The 22,537-nt window shown below is 31.9% G+C and overlaps 2 protein-coding genes across 2 annotated transcripts; one reads left to right on the top strand and one right to left on the bottom strand.

Moving 5' to 3' along the window:
- Positions 1-221: 221 nt before the first annotated feature.
- On the bottom strand, positions 222-2,052 carry LOC136273340 (latrophilin receptor-like protein A). The gene has a single exon (XM_066077769.1). It carries the CDS (start codon positions 1,812-1,814, stop codon positions 438-440), a length of 1,377 nt encoding a protein of 458 aa, XP_065933841.1. The 5' UTR covers positions 1,815-2,052; the 3' UTR covers positions 222-437.
- Positions 2,053-17,537: 15,485 nt separating this feature from the next.
- LOC105320601 (heat shock 70 kDa protein 12B) lies at positions 17,538-20,674 on the top strand. The gene is made up of 4 exons (XM_011418598.4): positions 17,538-17,940; positions 18,576-18,794; positions 19,273-19,423; positions 19,567-20,674. The coding sequence occupies exons 1-4, from the start codon at positions 17,620-17,622 to the stop codon at positions 20,610-20,612; spliced, it is 1,737 nt and encodes a 578-aa protein (XP_011416900.3). The 5' UTR covers positions 17,538-17,619; the 3' UTR covers positions 20,613-20,674.
- Positions 20,675-22,537: the final 1,863 nt, after the last annotated feature.

Genomic DNA, 22,537 nt, shown 5'->3' with positions numbered 1-22,537 from the left:
ACGATCTATACCACTGCAGATATATTCAAAATGCTGCAAAGCTGAATATATATTTTATAAAAACTTGATTTTTTTAAAAACAACTGTAAGCAATATCCATTAAGTATAAATATACAAAACTAATAGTTCATGAATTGACAGTAAATCATTTAAAAAATAAGTATCAAGAAGACCAAACAACGAAAGCAATACAATATTTTCTAGATTTTTATTACGGCAACCATATGACAAATTCCCAAAGGAAATTCGATTATCATTTTTAATAGATGAAAATCAATGTTTTAGATTTTCTTTCTTACTTATAATAGTTAGCTTTGAGTATAAAAGGATTCATAAACGTTTTATAAATGCTTCCGTGTTAAAATGAAACGCTAAAATACGCTATTGAGATTTTGTAGTTTTAGATATTAGCTTCAATATTGTAGAGAAGAACAGAATCATATTGTGATGCTTGAATCGTGGAACGTAGAACTTTTTGTGTGGTGTTGTTGGGATGTATCGCTTACATTATCTCTGATCTGCTTTCCTTCAATAAAAACCCCTTTAGTTTTATTTTCATTTTTTGATCTAAAATAGTTATGAATCCTTGAAGAACACGCAAAGCTCAGAAAAATAAGGGTACCATGTGAAGAGGTCAGTATTATGACGACAAACGAGAAGACAGATACGTTTAATATGCCATCTAGAATTTGAAATACCCAAACAATTCCTGTTAAGCTAAATAGTTTGAGAAAAATAACAATCTCGGATTTATCTTCTTTTGACTTTTGTATGTGTTTGACATATTTGATGTTTGTGGCGGTTATAGTAAACATGACAATGTTAACAACACATGTAATAAGTAAAGGTGCGATAAAAGTGGCCAGATTTTGAACGAAATCCTCAACAAAGCACAAAGTTGTACCGTACCCGATTTTGTTCTGTATGTAATAAGTGAGAATGATATTAGTGGTAATTATAAAAATCGGTGCGGTGTAACAAATGATAACATAGCGACCGAAAATGGTATAGATTTTTGTATGTCTGTGCATATTTCCTCTTTGACCTGAAAAACTCCGACACATGTGTAGTGAACAAGTAAATAGACAACAACACAAGGCCAACCAGAAATAATGCAACAATATTCCTGTTATCGTACAAAAGAGAGTTGACTTTTCCATAACGTTGGCAATGGTATATGTTATTTGCATGCAAAGAAGAGAAAATGTTGTGCTCATGATGTTAAGACCTGGTAGTGTTCTTAACCCCGGAACTACCATGTAAAGAATCAAAAGTGCTACCATTGAAATGATGCTGATGATATTCAAAATGGTTGTTATGGTTTCCAGTACATTTGTCATGTCTACTGAATCAATCACAAACTGACTTTCATATGAACAAACTCGAAATGCTAGTTCTAAGTCATAAACAAAGTCACCGATGTGAAACATTTCGTTCGTTTTCTTTGATATTATACGATAATTGATCAAGTCTATTATGACCTCTGATTGCAGCATCTTTTTCTGTCTACACAACAGTAGAGGACTTACATAAACCATTAATGGAGGACTATGTTCAAGAACATTATTTTTAAACATACGAAACTTAGTCATTTCTTCTCTAAAAATACAATCCTCTGATAGTAGCATTTGACTCAGATTAGAGAACCTAATTCCTTTTGATTCATATAAATTATTGGTATCATTATCTATGAAACCTCTTAAGGACATAGTGAATGGTAGTTGCAAAAGTTTTCTTTCTATTTCTTCTCTGTTGAAATAAGTAGTGTATGAGACATGGAAATATAGATCAACGTTTACAGAAAAGTGAAACATGTCGTTTTTGAACTCTTCTAAAGAGGGTCTTTTGGGTAGAAAATAAAAGTTTTTCAATTCTACTCGACGATAATTAAATTTTCCTTTTAACTCCTGATGAACAGAGTCTTTGACAAGCAGAAGCAATTGCGACGTATCATTTGAATTTGATGTTATCGATAACTGAACAAAAATAAACAAGGCATATTCAATTCTGTTTGTGTTGGCAATTACTGGTACACATCTTCCTTTTCTTAGAACTTTTCCAGGATAGCAAAAGTCTCCCGTGCTCTACAATATATTTGCATATTGATAAGAACAAAAATAATTATATTTGTAAGAATAGTTACATAAAGAAGCGAACTAAAAGCTATCATATTCATCATTAAGTTAACGATATAACGACATAAAATACATGTGTAATATTTTATTTGCATAACAAAGCCGTTATTAATACATGTATAATAACGACCATGTTATGCAAATTTGTGTTCTCGTGTTATATTTTATAATACGTCAGTGCTTTTAGGTGGGGTTTTTTTTTTAATTTTAATATACATGTATCTCGATCCCACAAGTCAGCGTATTTTCATATTTACAGAAAATTCGATACCTGGTTTTTTTTCTGTGAGATGTGTTTATTTTTTATAACAATTTGTTGCATTTAATTCATATTGTCATACATTAAGCCTATCAAGTGATCCAAAAGCAAATAATGGGTATGTGCGCTTGCTTACTTTAACTTCCACAACACCAACAAGATGTTCTTCCCTTTCTTCCTTTGTATTACAATGAAAACAACCCTTTAAAGACCTTTTACTTTCGCTGGTTCTTATGTCGAGTTATATGTGGAAGTATGTAAAAAAAAATTAAAGCTCTAAAAAAATGGTTTACGTCAGGAACATAAAAATTGTCTGATTTTCGGGAAAACCAGACAAGTCGATTATCAGGAAAAAATTAATTAATTAAGGAGGCCGACTTTAGTTTTCATTGCGCATGTTTTTGCGCATACTAGTGTAATACAGTAGATTTATACTTCTTATGAAATTTTTACGATATCATTTATAAAGTTGCACACAATAACCAAAATACAGATAAAAATAATTAGATTTTAAAAGAAAATTTTTATTTTTTTAACGATTTTTCCGTTGTGCGGTTGGGGAGCGTTGCCATTGCGCTTTTATGACGTTATGATAAAATGAAGCGTTATACGAAGGAGTACGTTATAAGAAAAAACAATAAAGAAAAAGTAAAAATTGTACGCCAATATAATTTTATACAGAGAATTATGCTATCCTCGGGGGCATTTTCCTAATGTTTTGAATGAATCAATTCTACCTATCTTCATTCCTATTGCTCCAAATATATAGCAAAATTTGGTGCATTTTAATATTTTGAAAAAGTCCCCATTAAAACCCAGACGGTAGAACCTAGTATTTTTTACATAAAAGGTAGGAAATGATATGACTAATCATATTTAATAATTTGAGAAAAAAAACTATCGAAGTATTTTTTAATCTGCTTCGAAGTGCGCAAAATGACAGTTTCCTATTTATTCCTAGAATAAATGTACCTCTGTTTTGAGATGGTCTCAAAAGAACCTAAACGGTCGATCTTCTTGAAACTTTGTAAATCAACTAGAATTGGTTTAAATGACATATGGTTAAAAAAAATAAAGAGTATTGCTATTGTAGTTTTTCCGCAAAAAACCCCAAATCGGTCTCCTTAAATGGAATAGAAAAAATGTCAGCTAATAAATCATGTTCAAATTTAATCACAAGGTTTCGAAAGGTGTTGGCCAAGAGGCCGATCGCACTGTAGTAATCAATCGACAGTCAACTTCAACAAGTCTGAACGGGTCAATAACAATTTTATGAACGTGTCGTTAGCCATTTTTCAGTGTTTTATATGTATTTGTTTGCTGGCTTAGTATATATCTATGTATTAGATTCGACACTTTAAGATACCTTGTTTTGTTGGTTTTTATTTCGTGCTAATTTCACTCTGAATGGCATCGTTATTCAATTGAATGCAGCAAATTTTAACATGAATAATAGCACACAGCAAGTACATGTTTACATGTACCTGTGAATTAAGGCATTCTTTCCAAATCATTAATTCTAGACCAATCGATATAAAGTTAAAGATTACCTGAACAGTTCTTTCCGTTGGAAACGAATCTTGGATTATCCTGGAGGGAGAGAACAGATCACGCATCAGAGAACTCGGGAAATAAAACTTGTTTCCAGTATAAGGCTCACAATCGTGAACTGTCAAATTCCTGTATAATTGTGTCCTTTCGTCGTGAACACAATTAATACAAGGGAAAGTGAGGTGAGTGGATTGATTCGATATTGAAAGTTGTTCTTTTGCATCATTTAAATTACAGATCTGACAAAACTCGTTTTTATATTTGTCAGTAGAAACAAATGAGTTCGAACTTGTGTTCTCACAAAGCCATTTGAAAGGATTACTAGCCGACAAATTTGGACACTGGGATTCGAAAGTTGTTGTGTCTTCTGAGTCGCAAAGGATAGAATTGCTTGTATCATAAACTATACGGCATCCTTGTGTTTTTGCCAATTCCAGGAATTGACCCAGATTTAAAGCATAAACAAATCGTAGTTGATTATTACAAACAACAGTGAAATCCAGTGCTTCAAAATAATTATGTTTCAAAATATCATTTTCTGTGGTAAAGTTAGTATTACAAAGAAAACAGAAAATGTTTTTATATGTCACTTTATCAGAAAAAATCGGAATCGCATAATGAGAAGGGTTTTTTTCACACAAATGCTTGATTTTTTCATATTCGTTGGAAAAACTCATTCTTTCGAAACAGTTTGAAATAACAGCTAGTTTAAACTTCTCCCCATTTTGTTCCGTAGCATAAGATTGCAAAGTTACATCGATGCATTCAACTTTATGCAATATTGCTGTGTCAACACAGCACGTGCACTTTCCGACAAATAAACAAGAGGATGAACAATCACATTGTCTTTCTCTTTTTAGACCTTCAGGCAGTAGGTCTTGCCTACAGATACGATTTGGATATACGGTCGAAAAAGATTTCAACACAGCTTCCCAATTTCTCTCATCAACTTTTTCTACATTTCCAAATGTTGTCGAATCGGTAACTGTTTCTCGAATGAAGCGTAGGAGATATCCAGTGTTAAAATGCATGTTCTCAACTTTAAGATAAAATTGGTTTACATCTTGGCCCTTGAAACGTTCCGTTATATTGAAGGACAGCTCTGTAAAATGATAATCATACCTACATTCTTCTGTGTTGCAGTTATCATTGCCATTAGTAATCTCGTTTTGCAGAGGGACGTTGCATTGGTAACAATAGAAATTTTTATAGGGATAAGTCATGCTTGATTTAGGCTGCAGTAGACATTTTTGCGTGATTTTGTTACTAGGATTTGAACAAGTATCTATGATAGAATTGCTTTTGTCGATGCTATTCATCATGCACATATAACAAAATATGTTTTGATAAAGTCGAAACCTATTGTGGTATGAAGATGAGCATGCTATTTGTAAATCTTTGTCATCAGTGCATGGATCAGTGAAATCTTTGTCGGTTAGCACCTGATGTGGTTTGACAATTCCATTTAATATGAATGGTGGAGTAAATAAAAGAGTGATTTGGAATATTTTTGAAAAAAATTGGAGTTGTTTCTCTGATTCAATGAAATTTATGAAATTAATATCTGTTTCTTTTAAAGCTATGTCCCAAAAAATAAGATCTTCTTCATTTTTCTCTCCATGGCATACTGCACAAAAAATATTACGGTAAGTGAAATTTGTAGCTAGAGAGGTAACTGGTCGGTCAAAATGAAAACTATCTTTGGGCTCTTCGCACTTTTCTATATCTTCTTTCTCTGATGCATCAAGGCATGTTGAAATAATTTCATAACTCATCAAGAAGATCTTGTTATTGTTTTTCTCATAGTCAGCTATGAAAATGAGCGGAGAATCTAATACAGCCAGCGGTCTTTGAAAAAACTTATCAGGACAACAGTTGAGGTTTCGAAAACAAGACTCGTCGCAGAAACATGGAGGGCACCGTGAAAGAGTCGGGTGTGGTGTGTAGTAGGTTAGATCAGGCCAGTCATAACACATGTGCTTTTCTCCACAGGCGCCGATGTAAAGACTCATCAACCGAGAAATGTTGAGTCCAATAATACAATTTGAAAGGCTTATAAGTATGATAAACAGTCGAGGTGGTAACATCATGTTGATCCTAATTGAAGGTTACCATTTTGTTCTATAAAAAAAAAAAGGAAACCGGATTCATAGGTATTATCAAACCGCAATGCAAAACGTAAATCTTGTAAAAATGTTGGTGAAAAATTGTCCGTCGTCCGTCCGTTCGTCCGTCTGATCGTCTAAAAATTTTCACATTTTCGACTTTTGACTTTTTGAAAGGGGATTTTAAATTGTTATAATAAAGGACTAAACCCTTTTTAAAAGGGAGATGATAAAGAAAAAGTTAGAATATCGTAACCATTGCACCAGAAATGCCAATATTTATACAAAAGCTAGTATATTAAGTGAAGATTCTGAATTGTATTTCAAAATTGTGACCCCGACCAAAACTTTAGCCCCAGACGGGGTTCAGTTTAACACAGAAATAAGTAGGGAAAATGTTTTGAAATCTTTTTCTTTAGAACCACTGCACAAGAAGTGCCAATTTTTACAATAAAGCTGGTATTTACAATGAACTGAACTGAACTGAACTTTATTTATTTTACAACGATTGATAAGCAAGTTCTACAACTGATATTAATATCTCTCGTTGGTTGAATCTTCTCAAGAACCACTGCACCAGAAATACCAATATATACATAAACGCTTGTATAGTATAGTGAAGATTCTAAATTGTAAAAATCGCTACCCTAGACCAAAACTGAGGCCCCACGCGTGGTTCAAAGTTGAACATTGAAATACATATGAAAACTTTCAAAATCCTCTTCTAAAGAACCAATGCACCAAAAATACCAATACTTATACAAAAGCTTGCATATATAAAGAAGATTCTAAATTGTAAAAACCGTGACCCCCGAATTAAAACTAGGGCCCCATGTGGGGTTTAAAATTTAACAAAGAAATACGTAAGAAAAATGTTTAAAAATTTTCTTTCCAAGAAGCATTGAACCAGAAATGCCAATATTTACACAAACGCTTGTATATATATCGAACATTGTAAATTGTAAAAATTGTGACCCCGGACCAAAAACTGGGGCCCGGGCGGAGTTTAAAGTTTAACAGAAATACATTAGAAAATGTTTTAAAATGTTCTTCTCAAGAACCACTGCACCAGAAATGCCAATATTTACATAAAAGCTAGAATATGTAGTGAAGATTCCAAATTGTAAAAGCCGTGTCCCCCGGACCAAAAGTTGAGCCCCAGGCCGGGTTAAAAGTTTAACATAGAAATACATATAGAATGTGTTTATAAATATTCTCCTCGGGAACCATAATGCTTCAATTTGTCAGATTACAATATTCGCATTTCAAATAGTGTAGATTCTATATTATTCAAGCCGTGATCCTCAATCAAATACTGGTGATCTAGAAGGAGTTCAATGTTTAACTCGTAAATATAGAATAAAATGTTTTAAAATCTCCTCGAGAATTACAATGCAATGCAATACAATGCAAACATCTTTGAATTATGCAGATTCTAAATTAATAAAGCTGTGACATCCAGACTAACACTTGGGCCCCATGAGGAGTTCAAAGTTAAACATAGAAATATATATAAAAATGTACAAAAAAGACAAAGCTACAGTTTGTGAAGTTACTGTGCAAGGATCCTCAAATAGTGTAGATTTTAAATTGGTAAAGCCAATACTAGGGGTCCTAGAAAGGGTTCAAAGTTTAAAAAAGAAATAGTACATATTCAAAAATAAAATGTTACAAGAAACTGTTGCTCAGGTAAGCGATATGGCTCATGGGCTTCCTGTTTTACACATTGTAGCCATGTTGTCCTCTTTTAAAAATGGAAATTGAAGATCAGTAAAATATCACAGATTTGGGCATTTATATAATAACGCTCTTATTTACGATTAAAAGTTTACAACTTGCCTTCAAATCAAAATTATAATTCATTCTCTTATTTTCGCATGAATCACTAAAGAAAGCATTTTACTGTTCAGATCAATAATTTTCTTAGCAGTATTCGCACAATGCAAGTAAAAGTGCATTAAAACTCACTCCTAAGTTTGTTTGTTTGAATAGATGGGCACACTAACACGCCTTTGAAACCTACACGTTGCTTATGCCAAACATTTTCATAGCAATTGTCACTTCACTGTAGGTTTAAAAAGCGGTATTGTTTTATACGCATCATACTGTACCATTTGTAAATAAAAAAGGGAAAATATTCCGACCTATGGGCCTCTTGTTGCTAGTAAATATCGTCTGTAATCTTTAGGCATTTTCAAGTTTAATTTGGCAAACTTTAACGGTATAAAGTGTTATTAATATATATAACATTGTTATGTCCATTTGTCTTATGACATGAGAAAAGAATCTTAAGAAAATGCCTTAGTAGATTAGATTAGTTAGCATTGAACCGTTCTTTAAGAATCCTTTGTATAATCTAATTTTGAAATGTATATTATTTTTATTACATGCAACTTCCATTTAAAATGTTGGCAATATGTTTGCACAAGTATAAGAGTTTAACCAGTGGGTGCATATTGATTAAGTCAAGATCTACATATATATATATATATATATATATATATATATATATATATATATATATATATATATATATATATATATATATATATATATATATATGCTTTTGCTATAGGATTCCAACAAATATTATCGATTATATATTAGCTTTTAACTATGTTGTAATGCATATAATTATGATAATTCATCAAGGCTCAAAACTTTTATGTTGTAGAATTAACTTTACAAAAATCTTTATTCGAAACCGTATGATAAGTAATTATTAAACGAATGTGGTTCAATTTGTCAATTTATGATTTAAATCAATAAATACAACGAATGATTCGAATTTCAATGCAATAACATATAAATTTTTTACTACTGTTAATTTATTACATACTCACTATTTAAAACTGTTTTATTTCGTACATTAAAGTTTATTATACATGTATAACATTATTCATATTATGATATCGGTAGCAAAATAATCTTATTACATAATTTAACATAATTTATAGAAACAAACATTTGAAAGTATAACTTACTTGTTTGTTGATTAAAAGTTTCTTTTCTAGGACTTCTTCAGTTGTCTCTTCGTTTTTCAGATCTTTTCCATGGACATAGAGTTTGAGATCTTCATGACTTGCATGTCTTAAATATGTTTACGAATAAAGTTGATTGGTTCTTCTGATTCAGTTGGAGGTGTGATTAGATCTAAATCACGGGTTTTTTTTTCAAAATATTTATTACTTTCAAAAGGTTTTAACGGTATAAACAATAATAAAATGATGTGAAAAGGCTGACGACTGCATGACAGATCTGGTAGTACGGTTAGCATCAGTTTAATCATTTTGCTTGTCATTGTAACAAGATTTATAAACACATGAACATTACAAGTATAATAATTTTTGTTAAAACGTTTAAATCTCTCAAAACGTTAAAACCTCTTAAACTTTTTCGTCTCACTTTAAAGGTAAACCTTGTTTTTTCCAGACAAGACTCGTTGTATTTCATATTTGCATGACTATTAAAATGCACACTTAAAGGAAACACCTTTTATTTTATTTATCATCTATGTAAAATTTGTAAGTAAGTACGATTAATCCCAAACCCTTTTCACACCGAAGTGTGAGCCTTTTTTATCCCTATTTTTTAACCCTATCAGTGTATCGAATTAAATATTAAGAGGGTTTACAAAATATCCTGAAGGGAATTAAAATTCAGGTTTTTTAGCAGATATAGGCGATGATTTCAAGAATTACTTTATTAAAATGCGTTGGTTTGTTTCTCTAAAGACATTCCAATTATGTTTGGACTATTTCCTCGTCAAAAGTAACTGTACTCAAGTTAAAAATTTAGACCATAGATGATTATGGTTGGGTCCATATCATGTTTTGTCTAAACTTAATACTAATTAGTACTAAAAGTATGTCACCCATGCATAGTCCGCTTCTGGTGATCAGCCACTATTACTGTTACAATTTAATGATATTTTGTGCGATAATACATTATTACTTATTAGGTTAGTTACTGACTCACTACGGAAATTATTGGGTTGATCAATCTCACAGATGGCGAGGCGAAGCCGAGCCGTCTATGAGATTGATCAACCCAATATATTTCCGTAGTGAGTCAGTAACTAACCTAATAAGTGTTTTCCCGAGGGTTATCAAGCGACATATTTATTCACAAATAGCGATGATCTACGTAAAGCCATGTACAAGATGCCTAACATATCGTCCAATTTATCCCATTTAAACTCTTCAAAATTTTCAATCTCACCTTTTAAATACTCTTTAAAAATCCTTGCTTCACCCATGTTTACTTACAGTGTTTTGTTGCTATTCAATTTTAAATGTTTTCTCCCTTTCCTCTGCAGAGATTTGAGCAAATTTCGACGCTGCCATTTTGTTCTGCTCCAGACAAAACAATGTGACGTCAATATTCTAAGGGCAACTACTCTAATTTTAAAGAATTTCAAAGGGCAACTACTCCAAATACTTTAAGAACTTACGGCATGCGGTTTATGTATTTGAATACTATCAAATGTCGAAATAAGTAAGCGAAGCGTCGACCAATGACGGCCATATTGCCTAATATTATTTCTAACAGAACAAATATAGAGATATATGAGGCAATTACGTTCTTTGTTTAAACCAATGAAAATGTAATTTTTCAGTCCAAGGGAAAACAAAGATATATAGTGATATACAAGTTAAGTAGTATTATTACCCGTCTCGATATTACAATGTTTGCGAATTCTGTAGGTCTAAAAAATATCAATTCAAGGAAACAGTTCATATCGAGGAACTTATGTCTCTAAATAGAATATATTAAGGTTAAATGCAATTTTATCATGTTTCTGCAGATGTATATAAATGTTGTTCTAGTAAAAATGACTTCTTTAAAAGATTAACTAAATTATCAAAGTACTTGAAGATTGAATGGGAGTTTGATTTTATTGATTATTACTTACTTTTAATGTTATGTAATTTCGCATATATAGCAAGTAATTTCTTAGCTGTATATGAATAATCATGCTTATTTTTTCTTCTTTTTTTATTTTTATTTTTATCTTTTCCTACAAGAATTCCGAGCTATAGACAGAAAAAACTTAAATTGATCGTGTTCTAGAAAATTTAAAAATAGTAGTGGGGCCATCAAACTCTTCAATGCATTATGTATCAGTAATCGAAATATTTCTGAAAAATTGTCTCCAAGCAATTTTTAAAAAACAAATTTTTTTAAAGTCTAGCCTACGCCAGGACTGATTTTATCTTAATATTGGATAGTCTTTATTCCAAACGTTATTACTGTAGAAATGGCGCTTTATAAATATAAAAAAAACAAAGTACTGATAGTACTGAAAAGCGCTAGACTAGCTTGGTTCTAAAGGAAAGTTACTTTGTGTAAGCTTATAAGAAAAAAAAATTAGATTTTTAGCTTTTGTTTAGGCACTATATTTCCTCATCACTGTGTGGCAGCCCCAGCAATGATGTACGTAAGTCCCGCACCTTAAATTCACAATAGCCACGGGTACTTTTTGCTAGCGCTCTCGAGCCCTAGCAACTACGTTAGTCTTTTTCAATGGAATACGCATGCTCGACTCCATAATAGGGGATTCTGGGAATACTGTAATACTGTAGATAAACTGTACAATTTGAATTTCGTTTTATCAATTTCACATGAAGTTTTGTGTTTTATTGTAAATGTCAAAAATAACAAAGTAGGTCTTATTATTTTCAATATTATAATAAACAGCTAGCTTTATCTTAAATTTCTTCAAGCTCGGAAAACAACTACGGATATGTTTTCCGAGCTGGCCGGAAAGGCCCCTGAAGGTATGATTGCTACAAAACAGTACCAATGGTTCTTGAAAATTTTCACCTCGAAATTGAAATTATAGTAGATACATAATGATTAAGGCGCAGTCAATGAGCTATGCCATGCCTCTAGATTCACAGTTCTAAAGTGAGACCCGGCTCCAGCACAATTCCAGTACACCACTGTGCCTTTCTATTTAATGAATCGATTCAGAAATATAAACCAATGTTTTAGAAATTTGCTTCTGTGTTTCATGATGGTTATAACGCTAGCCCACCAATCTTTTTAAAAGATAAGCTTGTATTCACAATAGCTCGTGCAACTATGTGCGTAAACCCCTGAAACTGGTTCCCTAACCAGTTTAAATGATGTATATTTCTGCTCATAGGGGGCGGTTATTTGATGCAGCGGAAGTAGAAGTCTAACGACAAAAAGGCGCTTAGCTATGCATAGTGCTTTAAAGAATATCTAACTTGTTCCTACAAAATAAAACCTGACAATTTTCAAGGTATAAGATGTCTTGAAAAACATCTGAATACACAACATCGAATTTATCGATTATATTTCAAGTACTAAATCTTGTCAGCGGTGATGATTTGTGCCTAGGTCCAAACACTGTTTCACTTCCGTTTTGCCAAAGTAACTGCATAGGAGAGTTGATCATAACCAACTCCCAAAAATGAATAAAATAATAAAAATCTAAATAATGATGAAAATTAACAAAATTTTAAACTATCTTTAAAGATACAAAATGACAGAAAATGTAATTAAACTCATGTTTTATTCTTTCAGTCAAAAATTTGATAGCACAAGATGTTAAGAAAAAAAAAGCTTTATTTACTTTTCATGACATTTATTAGAAATGAAAAAAGGAGTTTAACAATGCAGAAGTCACATGGAAATCTGATTTTGAAGCAATTAAAGAGGACAAATTTTTGATCATGAAATAATAAAAAAAAACCAGAGAGGAATAAAAATGAAGTAATATAATTTACCCGTACAAAGATAGAAGTGACTAAAGCCCCCATTACTGTTCAGGGTTGTAAAAACGAATTCCGTTTTGTGATCATCAAAATTTGTTATTGATTCATTATTTATATACACCAAAGGGACATTTAATTTCAGTTAACATATCTTCTTTTACGTTAATTAGACGAAGACAAACTGTTGTCGTTATAGAGGTTTCTTGTATGTTCCCTTCTTTGGTGATAGTTTAGATGAACCAGAAATTTTTCGTACTAGCTGTTTTCTTTACACTAATTTTGTTGCTCATAAACTGGTGTCTCTCTTAAAACAATTAAATTTACTAGTCAATCTATATTTTTAGACGGGGTCACGTGATCCTGTCTATTAGTTACTGTCAGCCGAAGTCTCAAACCGGAAGGCACGCGTAGAACACATGAATTGAGTCTACGCATAAGAAAATAGTGCAGAAAGTTTTCATGCATATCAGTCAATATATATATTATAAAAACACGCATTAAATCTTTTTAAGTCCTCTGTGTATAAACTAAATTCTATTTAGAAAATAAACAAATAGTTTTATTGATCAAAATATTCTTGCTCGGGATCAAATGTGGAATGAGTTATGTAACTGCATGAATGCACAACGCCGTTGACGATTCAGTTGGTGTTCGAGCTCATTAATCAATAGAAAAAGTTGAAGGTTGAATCGAATGTAATGTTCCCAAACGCAATGTACCATTTTTGAAAAGTTGTGACTTTTTATGTGTTTTATTTTGACAATCTTTCACCTGAATACTACCGAACTTCATACGCAAGCTGAAGTTAAAATTAGGACGGATTATACACAGACGTCTTACATATTAAATAGATGTTTCATTGGCTTCCAGTCTACCTGCGGTATGACTGCTGTTCGTCTCTAAAGGAATTTTGTACATAGGAAATAAAAACAAGTCTGAATTTGCATTCTCGTTCATTGGCTCCTTAATTAATTAAAATTAAAATTTTGAACAATGCATTGTAAGCAAAATCTATAGAGATTATACATTTTGTGTGGCCAATATAGATCAAATAATAAATCGAATCTTATCGATTGAAGAACCAAGTTAAATGTTAATGTTCATGTTGTCCGGCTTAGTTGTAATCAGGCTTGGAGTGAATTACATTGTAAAGTAATGCATTACATTACCATTTGTTCATGAATTAGGGCATTAAATTACCATTACCATTACTAAATTTTCTTGAGGTAATGCATTACATTACCATTAAATGAGTAAAGTAATGCATAACCATTACTTTATGAAAAGTCAATAAGTTTTTAAAAAGTAATTTAAAAGCTAAATAAAGAGTTAAACTTTTTGCATATGTTTCATAAATATAACATGCTTAAACATATTTACAGGTTCGTGTTCACTATCAGGTTCAAATTTAATGACTTATACAAGATTGCTGTTCCACTTGTAGTTCTCAAAGTAAGGTTGGTCCCGTAACATTTACAAGCTAATGGCGGAGTTGCCAATCTCTGTTATTTATGTCTCTGATTTTCGGAGTATGATTTTAATGAACGGAACGGTTGTATCGTAATTCGTGAAGGTGATGCACGAGTTTACACAAAAAAGTATTAAGTGGCGAACGGATTTATTTTTACCTATTAATTTTGCATGAATCGCTATAAGAAAATCTTGTCAGATAAGTCGGCTAAAAAATCAAAATGGCGACCTTGACAAACCTTTTTACTGTTAGAGTACTTGGAATCTTATTGTAAAAAGAAATATTTCTAACGTCAGGTGTTTTTTTTTGTTATCGGTATACAAATATTAACTTTGTTTATTAAATCAGCAGTTTGAGAGTTTTCGGGGTTTTCATAAACCTTGTATAACGGATACCGTCCGACTTGTGGATTTTCTCTTAGATCAAAATTTTTGAATAAATCTAATGATTTAAATCATCTACCTTGATTTGTTTGTTTGTTGATTTGATTTTCCTGGTTAGTAGTAATTTTTAAAAAAAAATTCCAAGGGGTCTTATTTTACATTAAAAACCGTTGTGTCAAATTTCTACAACTATGAAGGTTGGGATTAAGTAAAATTTAAACAAAGTATCAGACAATTGCAAAAAGCCAATTTAACGTAGATTGAAACAACAATTAAAATTCATAATTTTTGGAAGCATATTCGAGAAAATCAAGGACAATTACAACTTCAAACTTTCAAGACCCCGACTTTCAGTACTCTCAGACCTTTGATTTTTTATCAGATTTGACCATTTCATAAAAAGGTAAAAAAGAAATAAACTTTGTTTTATAAAACCGATATTCAAACCAGTTGTGGAGACACTAGAATAAAAACAACAAAACGTGAACAAATCATATGCAATCGTTTTTAAGAATCTATAAATAGTGTCTTTCATTAATCAACACTCATTGAAAAATTAGAATTGTGAATCAGTAAAAGACAATCGTGAGCGGGATTAAAATTGTTCTTTTATGAATACCAATTACTGTGGAATCATTTTTGTTCGTGGGGGTCAATGTTCATAGGTAGCCCAAATTTTCTGGGTTCTTGTGGAGGTTATTTCGTTGGTAGTGTAATCAGGATAATTTTCATAGATATTAAATAGGTTCGTGGGTATGTAAATTCGTGGGCAAGGGTTACTTAAGAAAGCCACGAACATTGGTCCCCCACAAACAATGATGGTTCCACAGTATATTTCCTCTCATAAGATTGATGTTTGGGGGGGGGGGGGGTTGGTGTTTTTATTTTTTTTTTTTTTGGCTTTTTTAAAGTATACATTATAAATAAGGCTAGAGTGTTGCGAGCCATTAACGGCAAACATTCTTATTCACTCAACATGGTTGTCCATATATTAATTATCATTGTCTCTCAAACAAAATTTATAAAGACATGTACATTACAGGTATATATTAAACGTACTTTCTTCTTGTTAAAATCTATCAGAGATTTTTGTCTCATCTTGACGGTAAACCTTATTTTTTTCAAAGATGACTTAGTGTTTTTGAAATTCGTAAGACTCGCACACATAAGATGTGTTTTTGGCTTACAGGAAACACCTTTTATTTATCATCCATCTTATCAGCTATGTAAAGTTTGAAAAGAAGCACAAATAAAGTGTGGTGGCATTTTTTTCTATATTTGCACCCCATAATGCTATCAAAAAAATATTAAGAGGATTTACAAAATAAACCTGATGGGCATTAACAGTCATAGGTTTTATAACAGGTTTTGCCGTTTGTTTCAATGATATCCTTTAATATTGTGTTGCTTTGAGCATTTTCCATCAGATTTGGTTTATTTCCTACGTCAAAGATAAAGTTATTGATTTAGACCAAAAGATGAGGATGTTAACTTCTAAAGGAATTGAACTTTATTCCACAACGCTTACTCTTAGTCTACTTCTATACTGTGAAAATATAGTGAGTGTGCCTTATCTTTGTTCTTCTGTATGGAAATTATAAATTTTTACTCTAACGGGACTTAAAACGTCGAGCTTAGAAATCTCGACTACTTGTAGTCCAGGGAAACTTTAGGGATCGAAATATGTTATGTCAGATTCAATTGTTCGTGGCAAACTTTTCTTAATGAAATTGTGGTCTAAAGTTAGATTTTTTTCTAAAAAACAAAATTTATAAGCGTTTTTTTTTTATTACAATTGTTTGGTTTTTTGTTTTTGTTTTTTTTTTTGCTATTTAAAAAGTTTCTAATAGCCAGCAAAACCTGATGCAATTTTTGCAAACTATTTTTGCGATGAGTAAGTTATCGCCAAAAAAAGTCAAAAATTATATCATCACGAATATACTCGGATAGGTTCTGTGGGTGAACGTTGCTGGAATAAACATTGACCAGCTATATGTTGCTTATGTAAACAAGGTCACCCATCAACATCTTGTCAAAGTGCATATCAGAAGAAAATCAATTAATGTACATATTAATCTTTTTTTCGATTGAAAGTCTTAGTCAATATATTTTACGTTTCGTAATACTTGTATATATTGTTTATTTTTGTCGGATTATGAACCATCTTTAGATTTAAAGAAAATTCGTCCAAAATAAGCCCGTCATCATTATCCTAAGTGTAATTCTTTGAGCTTTATTGTGTGAATGTGATAAAATGAATTAAAATTTAAATTATTGTACAATATTTACATTTTACAGTGTCTTTGTCAGTGACATCACTACGAATCGATTTTGTAATGTATAGTATATAGTACATTTCATCAATGATTATTTTGATATTAGTATTTAACCTTTCAAGTTTATAAACTGCTGAAAACGATATAGATATAAGAAATAAGTAATCATTCTTTGAAAATTAAGGGGTGATCAAATACGGTCGGGCATAACAAAATATATCCCCTTGGGCTTTATTTGGTTTGATTATCCCGATCGTATTTGATCACCTCATAATACTCAAAGAATGATTCCTTATATTTCCTAATTAAATGTTGAACAGTGTACAGCTGGTGTATCTAAAATCTCAATTAAAAGATGGGCCAATCATCAAAATCTTAAAAGGTAATGGATAAACTCGAGATGCTGTCCTGGGTAAATAAGTAAAATACATGTAATAAACTTCAGTTTAGAATGCAGTTACCTTTATTTGCAAATTTGGTTTTCATAAGAAAGGGTTTTTAATGTAAATTTAAAAAGTCGGCTTACAACTTCGTTAATTAGGTATTTTTTCCACTCGAGTACATTTTAACAAATACTTTTTTCCTTAAGAAATATTCAGGAAGTGAAATGTTATATAGCCAATGGTGAATGTAACATAACTTGTCCTTGAAAGGATTCACCGTGAAAAAGGCACTAAAACTTCAAAATAAAAAATGGCCGATGAGTCCACCGACGTTTATGACGAAATATTTGATTTCCGAGTAGTTGTTGCGCTTGATTTTGGAACAACTTACAGTGGATACGCCTATTCTTTTTACCAGGATCCATTGAAAATCTTTTGTCCTCAAACTTGGTTTGCTGGTGAAGGCAACCTCGCTTCGCTTAAGACGCCGACATGTTTGCTTTTGAATCCGGACCGATCGTTTCACTCGTTCGGATACACAGCAGAAAATAAGTATGTTTATCTGGCTTCAGAGGGGAAACACCAGGACTACTTCTTTTTCTCAAGGTTTAAAATGGATCTTCATTGGAAGGTATAATGAATATGTTTGGGTTTTTTTAGTTTTATATCGAAATCGATATCTGTAGTTCCCAAAACGAATACCTTTGAAAAATATTAATGGAGTATGACTCGCAAATTTCATGTTTTAAAACATATTCTAAAAGTGTTATTAACTACTGGTGACATAAAAATGTTGTTCGTAACCTTCTTTTATTCATATTTTGTCGAGGTGGATTAGTACTCTATATATTTTCATCGTTCAGATATCATTCGTCTGAACATGCTGAAAGGATTCGCCACACTTTCTTTTTGTCGTGTTTACGAGAGGTTTGAAGTAAATTTATACAGATAAAATACATGAGCTCCTGATATTACATTACATATCTTGCATTTGAGATAGGGCAGAGGCACATAATTATATAATAACCTGTGCTTATTTAACCAAACGTGATGCTGTTTTATAAATAAAAATACCTTTCAAATTTTTAAAAATTTTAATGGTGCACCATGAAATGTTTTGTCATGCAACTAGTTTCATCCAGGTAATGCAGAATGAACAAATAGTGTCGTTGCTTTTTTTTTTACTCTGTCTCACTTTTTGTTGGATATCCCCAAATTATATCATAATTGCTTCATATTTCACTTTTTTTACTGTATCTATTATAGGACATGCAACATGATTCTGAGTTAAAAGATATCTCTGGGAAAAGTCTTCCAGCAATAGACGTGTTTGCGATGTCTATCCAGTACTTAAGGGACCACCTCGTGCAGACTCTGAACGAAAGAGGAACATTAGCAGACCTCAGTCAGATTATGTTTGTATTGACTGTGCCCGCTATATGGACAGAGTCTGCTAAACTATTCATGCGGAAAGCAGCTGTAAAGGTACATTTCTAATCTTTCGTAATATTTGAAGTAATAGACCCCTGTACAATAACTGCGGTACTGCTTTCTTTGTGGGGCAAAATGATGTTTTGCCGAAGTTTTAGTAAGCTGGTTATAAAATGGCTTAAATGAAGCATTGAGTGTTACGTCATATTTCACCAAACTACTAGTTTGTCATTTTGCCCTGCAAAATAGTAATACCAAAGTTACCGTGAAGGGATTTATACTGGATGATGAACAAAAAATATGGAATAAGTAAAGCACGTAAATTCCAGTACAACTGCTGAGTATTCTTAGGAGAAAAAACTACATTGACCATTGAAATCATTATATCTAAAAAAAAAGTTGTAATTAAGAACAAAAATAATAGATTGTTCATATGAATGCGTTTTGTATTTCAATGAATAAATTTGCATATGCGTTGTGTAAAATTTTGTGTTTTGTGTTGCGTTGTGTAGTCTAACGAATATTTTTCTAGGCTGGGATACACACAGAGCAACTGATATTAGCTCTTGAACCGGAAGCAGCCTCGCTTTATTGTCAGAAGGTTCCTGACGACCATCTGTCGTTTGGAACAAGCCATTTGATAAGATCTCCAGAGGTGCAATATTTAGTAGCGGATATAGGAGGTACGTATAATATACATGTGCATTGCCTTACGAAAACAGTATACTTAATTTGACCTATCATTGCAAAAACAATATTGACTTGAAAGATTATTGATAACTAATCCTAGTGTTCATTTGCAATTTGAACTAAAAAACATTTTTAGGTGGAACAGCGGATTTTAGTGTTCACGAGCTGAATGAAGATGGTTCTCTAAGTGAAGTTCACATGGCAACTGGGGGTCCTTACGCAGGAACAAGCGTTGACGAGGCGTATCTCAAGCTCTTTCAAACGGTGTTTGGAGAAAAAACCATGGAAAAGTTAAGAGAGAATGACATGATGGAATACTTGGCCATTTTAAGAAGTTTTGAATCAAAGAAAAGACTGGTTTGTGAAGAGTTCTCGGAGAATGTTAGTGTGAATCTGCCGACGATGCTTTCTAAAAGGTTGAAAAAGAAATCAAAGAAAATTAACAAAGTTCTGAATGGGTGCGGTTTGGAGCGCTCAATTTCCTTCCATGACAACAAAATCAAATTCTCTCCATGTTTGATCAAAAGTTTATTTAATCATCCAATCTGTGGTATACTTGAGCAAATTCAAAACTTACTACGCAAACACGAAGCAATAAAAAGTATCATCCTGGTCGGTGGATTTAGCGAATCCCGTCTACTGCAAGAAAAACTTAAGGAAAATATTAAGGGAAAAACATTTGTTATTCCAAACGAGTGCGGATTATCTGTCCTGAAAGGTGCCGTGCTTTATGGACATAGTCCTCTCTCAATAACCTCTCGAATTATGAAGTATTCCTACGGGGTTGCGTCAGATTCCATATTCATACAGGGGGTGCACCCAAAGGAAAGAAAATATTCCGATGATAATGGAGAGTCGAGATGCAAGAGGGCCTTCCGAGTTCTCATAGCTAAAGGAACAAGAGTATCCGCCTCTGGTGTGGAAATTTCACGAACCGCAGAACCTATAACAAACACCCAGATGAGTGTTTCGGAGAGAATTTACTACACTGAGAATGTAAACCCGGTAGTTGTGGATGAGAATTGTAAACTTTTGAAAAACTATGTACTTTCTCTTCCGAAGGATAATGAAAAACCCCGAATTATTAAAAGTACATTTACCTTTGGCTTGACGGAATTAAAATATTATGCAGAGGTGTTAGAGACGGGTGAGATAATACAGGGGGCGTTGGACTTGCAATGATAGAGAACAATATATGCAAGTTACTAGTTATTAATGCACATGTAGTAAATATGTTTCAAGCACGTCTTTCACTTTGTTTTAGAGCTATAGGTGGTTTATTTTTCCACATATGAAATTAAAAGGACTAAAAGAAACATCCTCACTAGCCAAGGGTTAACGGTCCACTGCTCAGAAGCAGTGTGGATCTTAAACCCTTGGCTAGTAAAGACATTTGATATGAGGGTATACAATTATTATTTACAGTTAACGCTATCAATCTAAATCTTCTTCATGGGCAAGTGTGATGATAAATGTTTTATAGGTAATAAGAGGCCCAAATAAATAAAATGGCGTGATTGTCCAAATTTCATGCCAGCATTTCTCAAAAAAATAAGTACATACATGTATAAAAAATTTCTATTCATATATATATATATATATATATATATATATATATATATATATATATATATATATATATATATATATATATATATATATATATATATATATATCAGGTTTTTTTATTACAGGCATTTTAACCCTTGAGAAGAACTTAATCTTTTATTGTTTTCTAGTGATAATATTTTGAAAATTAATAGTCTGGTCCTTTATTTGTTAAATGTGAAACTTATTTAGCAAATAAATCGGTCGCAATGTGGATACTAGTTTCTGCTTTTTCTCCAGGAGAAAACGTACCCGGGTGCGTTTTCTCCAAGAGAAAACGTACCCTAAGAAAATCATAATTATACTAATTAATAGATTTTAATATTTTTAAATAATTTTCAAATGCTACTTTTATGCATATTTCAATGCATAGATGTATAGAAATATATTCATTTTATGAATGATATCTTTATAATAATTGTAGCAACTTTTATTTTAGTACGAATGACCTGTCATAAAGTGTTATCAGTCTACTTCTTCTAATTATCCATTTATCGGTAGCCTTACCGATTTGAGTGTCTCTATGCGAGATGTACAATGTGTGATTCTAATAGTATTGGGGATGAATTTCATTATATTTTAGATTTTGTAAACGACAGAAAAATGTTTTTACCCAAGAGATATTATGAAAACCCAAATATTATAAAATTTAACGAGCTCATGAATACTTTTAATGTAGAAAAAATAAAAAAAACTTGTCAATATTTATTAAGAAAATTTTCAAAGTCTGTTCTTCCAGAAACCAACTTTAACAACCTATTGTATTGTGATTTTAAACTTTTTTTGTCTTTATTATTCCTACTGTACATGTGATCCTTGACTGTGTTCGTGTACATTTGTATATACTGATTTTGAACCTCAAATTCCAGTGAACTGATCTTGAGCGAATAAAGAATTGAAGATCCCCTGATTTTAATTCTAGTGATAATCAATTAAATACCTGAGCAGTTATTATTATGTAATATTATGTATTGCCTCCCCGTGCATGAGGTAAAAATATTCACTCTCCACACATTATTCATGTCAGTGGCGTCGGAAGCAAAATGACTGTTCAATGTTACATCTCGTAGTACTTTCCATATATATGAATCAAACAAATATTTAAAAGACTTGGACTTGGTTTTTATTAAAGCAACTTTGTTTTATAGATAATTAAAAAAAAATGTTTTAAAAAACGCGATACCGACTTCTTCAGATACTCATCATTTAGTTCTCCAAATGAGATTGCAATAAAAACTAATTATTTAACGGTTCCGTTTATGGTGGATTATTTGTCGACTAATTAAAATGCTCAGGCCATGTTCGTGTATGTATATGTAACAAATGATTGTATGCATTTAAGAACAACAGCAACAAATGATTCAAATGTTCATGGTATATTTTATTTTGTTTCATTTAAGAATATCTGTGAAAACCATTATTTATTATTTTCATAGGGTACGTTTTCTCCATAGGGTACGTTTTCTCTTGGAGAAAACCTGGAGAAAACGTACCCTATA

This window comes from Magallana gigas, chromosome 3 (genome assembly GCF_963853765.1).
Source record: "Magallana gigas chromosome 3, xbMagGiga1.1, whole genome shotgun sequence".
NCBI lineage: Eukaryota > Metazoa > Mollusca > Bivalvia > Ostreida > Ostreidae > Magallana > Magallana gigas.
The sequence above is the reverse complement of the archived record's forward strand: the minus strand, read 5'-3'. Positions and strand labels throughout refer to the sequence as shown.

Coding starts and splice junctions, on each gene's coding strand:
- LOC136273340 (XM_066077769.1), bottom strand. CDS start 1,814: ATGTTTCACTTTTCTGTAAACGTTGATCTATATTTCCATGTCTCATAC.
- LOC105320601 (XM_011418598.4), top strand. CDS start 17,620: ATGGCCGATGAGTCCACCGACGTTTATGACGAAATATTTGATTTCCGA. Junction 17,941..18,575: donor AAATGGATCTTCATTGGAAG/GTATAATGAATA, acceptor TATCTATTATAG/GACATGCAACATGATTCTGA. Junction 18,795..19,272: donor TGCGGAAAGCAGCTGTAAAG/GTACATTTCTAA, acceptor ATATTTTTCTAG/GCTGGGATACACACAGAGCA.